This window comes from Leguminivora glycinivorella, chromosome 24 (assembly GCF_023078275.1).
Source record: "Leguminivora glycinivorella isolate SPB_JAAS2020 chromosome 24, LegGlyc_1.1, whole genome shotgun sequence".
Lineage (NCBI taxonomy): Eukaryota > Metazoa > Arthropoda > Insecta > Lepidoptera > Tortricidae > Leguminivora > Leguminivora glycinivorella.
This window is the reverse complement of record NC_062994.1, coordinates 10429797-10438296: the sequence shown is the minus strand read 5'-3', so window position 1 is coordinate 10438296 and position 8500 is coordinate 10429797. Positions and strand designations below refer to the sequence as shown.

The 8500-nt window shown below is 33.7% G+C and overlaps 1 protein-coding gene across 1 annotated transcript; it reads left to right on the top strand.

Annotated features, from left to right (window-relative positions):
- The first annotated feature begins 926 nt into the window (after nucleotides 1–926).
- Nucleotides 927–5258, top strand: LOC125238941 (U-scoloptoxin(01)-Cw1a-like). The gene is made up of 4 exons (XM_048146432.1): nucleotides 927–1039; nucleotides 2946–3077; nucleotides 4204–4314; nucleotides 5069–5258. Exons 1-4 carry the CDS (start codon nucleotides 953–955, stop codon nucleotides 5156–5158), a joined length of 420 nt encoding a protein of 139 aa, XP_048002389.1. The 5' UTR covers nucleotides 927–952; the 3' UTR covers nucleotides 5159–5258.
- Nucleotides 5259–8500: the final 3242 nt, after the last annotated feature.

Genomic DNA, 8500 nt, shown 5'->3' with positions numbered 1-8500 from the left:
TTTTAATCCATATTTTATTGATATTAACTTTTCTATAAATTTGCATTTACATTTTACATCAGGGTACTCAAATCACTGTTTTTTTACAATGATTTCATTCTTTAAGTACTGCTATCTACAGAATGTTATGAAGGAGAGAAACATAATTGACGACTTGTCTGCCCTAGCACGTCTACCCTACCTGCTGTCGCGGTTCTGGGTTCGAATCCCAGTAAGCCTGGTAAGGGCATTCATTAGTGTACAGATATTTGTTATTGAGTTATGCATGTTTTCTATGTATATAAGTATTTGTATATTATATATATTGTTGTCTGAGTACCCACACCACAATCCATCTTGAGCTTACCGTGAAACTAGGTCAATCTGTGTAAGAATCTTATAATATTTATTTAATATTTTATTTATAAAAAAACACTGATTCGCAACAGATTTATTTATTTGGCAAGTAACGGTACTCGATAAGTTACATACATTGTGAGCATAGATGGCGCTAGTAGTCACTGTAATCGGCCAAAATTTATATTTTGATACTACATACCAATAATGATCATCATCCTCCATGCGTTATCCCGGCATTTGCCACAGCTCATGGGAGCCTGGGGTCAGCTTTGACAGCTAACCCCAAGATTTGGCGTAGGCACTAGTTTTTACGAAAGCGACTGCCATCTGACCTTCCAACCCGAAGGGTAAACTAGACCTTATTGGAATTAGTCCGGTTTCCTCACGATGTTTTCCTTCACTGAAAAGCGACTGGCAAATATCAAATGACATTTCGCACATAAATTCCGAAAAACTCATTGGTGCGAGCCGGGGTTCAACCCGCGACCTCCGGAACGAAAATCGCACGTACTTACCGCTAGGCTACCAGCGTTTCGCGCTTAGATTTTGGTACTACATACCAATAATGATGTGTTGTTTTAATTTATTTCAGGTACTCTAAGTTCGTCACAAGATGTCCCCTCTCAGGCTATGCGGTGTCCGGCTACACTCTGTCGGAGTTTTAGCTGTGCTCATGTATATTATAGACACATCATTGGCTGTAAGTATTAGATCTACTATACCTAACCTACTATAATCAGTATACAACACAATGCTCTAAATGCTAAAAGTTTGGACATGAGTATTCCAAGTTGTCTTCTTAGTCACTAAATGTCCTTTCTTCTTGGCCACGCTTTGTGAGAGTTTTACCTGTTCTAATGATATAGACAAATCAATGGCTGTAAGTATTAGATATATTATAGTACCTAACCCACTATAATCAGTGTATCAGACCGCTTCTGATGTCAAAAGTTTGGACATGAGTATTCTAAGTTGTCTCCTCAGTCACAAACTATTCCTGTCTTCTGTGCATGGAAGCAGAAGAGACCACCAAACACTTTATTCTGGAGTGTAAACAGGTAGAAGTATATAGGAACAAGTACCTAGATACGCCGAACACACTAAAAGAGGTATTTAGCAACCTGAAAACACTGCTAGGATTTGTAGAGGAGCTGGGGTGGCTAGAGTAGTGCTACCTCGTCAAATTCACGCAAAATAGGCACAATAGTTGTCGACTTGCGGAAAATGCCCAATAAAACTAACTAACTAACTAACATGTACTTATTCTAGACACATCATGGGTTGTAAGTACAGTAACCGGCATAAAGAAGTGATGATTTCTGTGACAAGGCTTTTAATAGTTTGACAATTTCGTATGACATTTTAAACAAGACGTTAATATGACAAGGTACAGAAATCATCACTTATTTATGCCGGTGACTGTACCAGCTTTACCTTAGTAGGTACAAAACCTAACCCAATTATAGGATATGTCCAAATTATACTCTGTCTATCCAGCGACATCTAACGGAACTAATCTGACACTATGAAATGTAACATGAAAAAGCCTAAAAAATTAGGGCAACACTATTCGCGCACACAGTGAATGTTTATGTATTCAACGCGACTTTGCACTTTTTAATTTTGATATGGTTTTAAATTTTCGTTTTTGGAAATTTCCAGATTTCTGACTGAGGTCCGATAAGTCCGATATCAGATCAGATATAGGACCGATATCGTCACTACTTTAAAAAAAACTTGTATCTTCGTCTGTCAATGAAAAGAAAATTGTAGTAAGTATGTATGGAATGCATATAGACTTACTGCGTTTTAACTTTGAGGAGCAGCGTGAGATACGAGATATTTTAAAAGTAGTGACGATATCCTTTACATATATTAAAGTCGCCATCTTCAGTTTTGGCCTTTGACATCCTTCCGTTCAGAAAAAATACAGTTGCCAAAATGTTGAAAAAAAAATTTACTGATTTTTGTTTTTAATTTTTTTGATGTAAAATTGTCAATGCCATGTATGTTGTGGGTATGAATAAAGAATGTATCTATCTATCTATCTATCTAAAATACGAGAAGAAATCAGCAACAAATCCTATATTACGAACTCAATTACTTATCCTAGATTCTAATGATAACACTAGGATAACAAGCCAAGAATCATTAATTACATTTGAATAATCTGATTCTCTCATTAACTCATAATTATCTGGTTATGATTATAGTTTAATGGCTGATGGATGTGGGAACCGATTGTTTGATGTAATTTTTAGTTTTTTGAGTACATTTATAATTCATGTCATGGGCATTGTGATAATTTATATTGCTCATTGTTTTTTACTTTGTGTGTTAGTAGTGTCAATATCGATTAATACTCGATGTAAATATCGATTAATACTCGATGTAGATATCCACGTCACAGCAGAAGCCGTCAAAATTTTAATATTTTGTTAATAATAATTTTATTTGTTCCCATGTGCACCTTATTCAGCTTAATTACTTTTTTATTTCCATTTGTTGGGATCTTTTTTTAAATAATTTCATATATGGTCCCACTGATGGGCAAAAGGTCTCCCTTGTGGGTCTCACAATATTTAAAACTAATATAATTTTTACAGCAAGACGACCAAGGCTTCGTACAAAACGAAGATTACCCCAACGGTGTGTACAACGAAGTCCCCAAAAACCTGCTGTTCACGTGCGATGACAAGCTGCCCGGGTACTACGCGGACCCGCAAACTAATTGCCAGGTAACTAAGACAAAAAAAAGACTGACATCCATACTAATATTATAAATGTATGTATAAAACGGAGCGACGAATTAACGTGATTTTTTAAGTGGAGAAAGTTGAAGAGATGGAGAGTGAAATAGGCTACTTTTTGTCTCTTTCTAACCCCCCACTTCCCAAAAATGAGGGGTGAAAGTTTGTATAGAGCATTCCGCAATTTTCAAATTTAACCCGAGTGAAGCCGCGAGCAAAAGTTATTAAAATAATAAAGTGCGACGAAATGGCCTCACCTCATCTCCCGATTAGACCAGTGTGCGTAGCCGAATACACAAACGCTCACGAAACGCTCACGATAATATCTCTTTCGTAGCTATCTATCTCTATCACTCTTGCGTATTAGCGCGACAGAGCCAGACTTCATTTTTGCGGCTGTAGAAAAAAACTCAGAATTTGACCATAAACATGTAGCGCCTTTAATTTTATTAATGGCAAAGATATTTAGATACGCTTCCAGTTATTTTTGCTATTCAATTTTATTAGGCGTTAATGTAATAGTGAACATAGTTATCTTTTGCCACTTTTAGGGTCACTTGCACCACCGAAAATGGAGGGTTAAACCAAAGTTAACCAATTATATGGAATTTGACAGTTGACAGCCCACTAACCTTGAGTTAACCGGGTAGTGCAAGTGGTCCTAACATGTTTACTTTGCTGCTATGGGCACATTTTATGACATTTGATTTTATTAAATATAATTATTTTTAACCCTTAAATGCATGACCTTGACAAAGATTTATTTAAATTTGAATTTTGACATGCTGTCAATAGAGCCAAAAATGCATGATGATTTGAGAGTTAAGATAATTTAATAATTAAATAAATTCAAATTCAATTGGCTCAAGAAGCTATTCCTCTGAAACAAAGTACCTAGTTAAATATATATGTTATTAATAAGTAAGTTATTTATTACAATACAATACAATACAATACAATACAATACAAATAATCTTTATTGCACACCTTAACAAAATACAACAATACAAAAAGGAATTTAATCACGAACAATTTTATTTAAACAACGTACCGTTAAATATGTCTTATCGCTAAATAAGTAATTTTTTTATTCATCCACATTTATAATTTTCAGGTATGGCATTGGTGTGTGCCAAGCATCGGTGGAAATCTGCAATATTCTTTCGTATGCGCGCCCGGGACCGTGTTCAACCAGCGTCTGAGGGTATGCGACTGGGATTATAAGGTAAAGCGTTTGATGAAACGTTTATGATGAAACAATAGACATTTCTTTTATTTATTTAAACTTTATTGCACATAAGAAAGTACATCGGGTGGATTTAATGCCTGTAGACATTTTATACCAGTCAACTATGGGGCGAAACAGAATTACTTTCGTTTTATCTGGGTAATTTTGGAGAAGAAAATGCCTTTTAAACTCTTTTTTTAAACAAGTATAAATAAAGAACTTGGTTATTTAATAAAAAAGAAAAAAAGGCCTATTTTCAAGACAAATATTTAAAAGACATGAAATATAGACCAAAAGTTTTACACTTTTAAAATGTACTTATTATTAGTATATATTAGGTAGATGTCGCTATATGCCACTCCAAAAGTGTATGCATATAATATGCATAAGGAAAGGAATGGAAATATTTTTTCTGTAGCTCTATTGGTTAAGAGCGGCCGCCAAGTCTGCGGTTGATGCGGGTTCGAACCCCGCCAGAAACGTATTTTTTCTATTTTTAACCCCCGACGCAAAAACGACGAGGTGTTAGAAGTTTGATATATCTGACTGTCTGTTTGTATGTCTGTCTGTGTGTGTGTCTGTCTGTGCCTGACGAACCGATTACATTTAGTTTTTTTTTTGTTTGAAAGCTGAGTTAGTCGGAAGTGTTCTTAACCATGTGTAATGAAAATTTCGGTCCACTATTTTTAGTTATTTTTAAAATTTTTATTTTTTAGAATAAAAACTTGAGGTATTTATAAATATTTTTCAGACGGATTGCCCGAACTCGCAGAGTTACTACGGCATCAACGAGGATCTGTACAAGGACGACACCGGAAACTACATCAATGGGAAAAAGTAGATAATTAATTATTTTATAAACTTATTCGTCTTTTCAATATTTGGTCTATTTCTAATTAACACAAAACAAGTCAAATTATAATCTATTCAAAATATTTCAAATCTTAAAGTAGTCACACCAATATATTATATATAAATTAAAACCGGAATAAATTACTACGCTGGCTGAGGCACTAGAGGCCTTGGTCACTTTTTCTTTCATATATGTAATTTATTTCGGTTTTAATTTGGTCTATTTCAATTTTTCTTGCACAAAAATTCTATTTATATTTTTCTTGTACGAAATTATTTTTTTCTCATGACAACACAATATTGGGAACATTAGGAACTATGTCAATGTAAAAAAGTAGATACTTCGATATTTTGCAAATCAATTTCTCCTTTGGAATGTTTCTAGTCTACCTGTATAAAATATCTAAATCTGTACAAGAGTAACAATGGCAACCTAATATTTTTCTTTATTATTTTAAGTGTTATCACTTTTCTTGTATAAAACACTTTTTTCTTCGATTTTTCTGACATCATTGAAAAATTTCCGCTGTGTTAATACAATTTGGAAGTTTTGTTTATTTTTTTAAATAAAAATAATCACATCGAAGAACACTATGCTCTCTAAATATTTTGATCTCACGTGATCTTTTATTTATCACGTGAGTTTCAATTAAGTATAAATATTTTTTTTCTAAACAGAACTTTGTTCAAAATATGAAATAATTGTACAAAAATGTACCGTGGTACAAAAATGTATGTTACCGTATTTTTAGTTTTTGTTACCTGAAAGTTACCATGAATTTAATGTATCGAATTTATTAGTACCTACTTAAGTAATTATTATGTATTTCATTTTTATTATGATTTACCTAGCTTTACCTACCTATTTAAATCAAATAATGGATTACATGCATATATTTTATATTTTGTCGTCTAAAATACCATTTTATACAAATGAATAAAAAAATGGTTACTAAAAATAAATGAGAATATAATTTCTTTTATATAAAACTTTATGAAAATATGGAAGTTTAAAAAGACGTTATTGAATATTTATACGAAGAAATAAATATCTATTTGACCGATATAAAATCTGTTATTACATTTGAAGATGTTCCCCCTTATTCATTTTATTCGTTCACTGAAGTTATCAAGCCGATAAAGTTCGTTTGTCCCTTTCTATCACACCAATACGTCGGAAAGGGACAAACGAACTTTATCGGCTTGATAACTTTAGTGTATGTTTGAAAATAAGGGGGGTTATCTTCAAAGCGTATTTGGCACTGCCCAAACTTTAAGGTACGTTAAAAATTAGCTCTAAATTCGATATGAATTGGATCTGTCAGTGTCAAAATTTTGGTCTCTGCAATATCCGATCCATATCGTATACAGAGCTAATATTGTGCTTAACTAAGAGTTCGAATCGAGTGAATAGTTATATTATTATGTTATTTTAATCCGGTGACAAATTGTATGTACCAATAACTGATTACTTTTAAATTATAAATGAGGATTTCCGTAAAATCTTATCTAAGTACTTGTATCGTACCTATAATACCTCTATTTCTGCATGCTTTCTACTTTCAAGTAGTAGATAAGTAATTTCAATACCTTTAACTCTATTTACTATCTATTGAATTATCTTTAAATTCTTTGATGTAATATAACATAATATGTAAATATCTACGACTTCATCTAATAGTTTTGCTTTCAATTAAAACTAACAATTTGACAATTATTGGCGAATTCAAATTTCACTGATTCTGTTTCCGAATTTACATTTATAAAAAAGTCACTTTTTTAAACTAACAGATTTCATATTACATACATACATACATATAATCACGCCTGTATCCCATAAAGGGGTAGGCAGAGCACATGAACTACTAAGTTCCAGTGCCACTCTCCCCCCCCCCGTGTAGTGACGGGTTAAGAATTTCACCACCCCCTTTCTTCCCGTGGGTGTCGTAGAAGGCGACTGTGGGATATGGTTTAAATTGTGGCGTATGCGAGAGGCTGGCAACCTGTCATTACAATGTCACAATTTGGATTTCTTTCAACCCCTTGTTGCCAAGAGTGGCACTGAGATTTCATATTAGATATTAAATAACTTGAATTCGAATTCGCCTATAATTTTCGCTATGCAAATATGTCTGTGAGTGACATAACAAATTTGTACAATAAGTTTAAAAAGAAAATGAGAGATAAAAATTTCAGCAAGACCACAGAATATATAATAGTACAAGTACAGAAGGCTCACTCCTTTGATGTTCACAAAACGCCGCCATTCTAAATTCTTACCTACATTAACAAACGGACCGCACGAGTGCAGACGACATTGAATTCTATTGCGCCGCGCGAACGTCGTCGCCATTGAATGGGCCGCGAACTCGCGGCCGCCGGCATGTACTTGTAGCGCGGCGAAAGGATCGCGGAGTGAGCCGCCCCTGGCAAGACTTTGCGATTTTGTAATACCGGAGGCCCGTTTCTCGAAAGGTACAAGCCTTGTATTACAAGTGTGTTTCCATGACAACCCATACGATTTGACAGTTCGCGCACTTGTAATACAAGGCTTGTAGGCCTCAGGGGCCCATTTCTCGAAGCTACAAGTTGCCATTTACAAGTGGTTGTCAATGTCTAATATGACAAGTTGCAAAGAGACTTCCGCTTGTAACTTGTAACTTTTAGTTTTGAGAAATGGACCCCAGCCCGATAGCTTTTACTAACATTGTTAAATATTTCACATATTTTTTTTTTAAATTAAATCTAACAGTAGGTCAATAACACTTATATAGTCTGGCAGGCCTATTTAAAAAAAAAAAATAGGTAAGCGTGCTCCACTGTAGACCGCATCATCACTTACCATCAGGTGTGATCGTGGTCAAACGTTTACCTATTCATACTAAAAAAAATAAAAAAAAAATAAGGCAAATCGAAAAATAGTGGCATAATATGTCGACTTTCGATTTTTTTTTATTTTATACTTTAATACCATTGACAAAATTGATTTGCCAGGCTATACATATGATATATATTTTACTTTTATATATATATTTACTAACATATTAACAAATTCCAGGGATACTGCTTTCGGTAATAACTATGAGAGAAGGAGACACACCGCCAGACGAAAGAGACATGACTACATGCTGCAAAATTTGATGAAAAAAAGGCATTAATATAATAATTTTAAACAGTAAAAATACAAAAATAATTTAGGTACAGACATGACAAATTTTGTTGATTTTGACATATGTCAAATTTTCAAAAGAAAAAAAATTAAATGAACGATGTTGACCACAGAACTTAATTTAGATAGAAGAAACAAATTCATATATTTGTATAGGGGCCG

What these genes read in the sequence shown, in the direction of transcription:
- LOC125238941 (XM_048146432.1), top strand. Translation starts at nt 953, where the DNA reads ATGTCCCCTCTCAGGCTATGCGGTGTCCGGCTACACTCTGTCGGAGTT. An exon ending in ACCCGCAAACTAATTGCCAG is followed by an intron (nt 3,078 to 4,203) that starts GTAACTAAGACA and finishes TATAATTTTCAG; the next exon opens with GTATGGCATTGGTGTGTGCC. An exon ending in TATGCGACTGGGATTATAAG is followed by an intron (nt 4,315 to 5,068) that starts GTAAAGCGTTTG and finishes AATATTTTTCAG; the next exon opens with ACGGATTGCCCGAACTCGCA.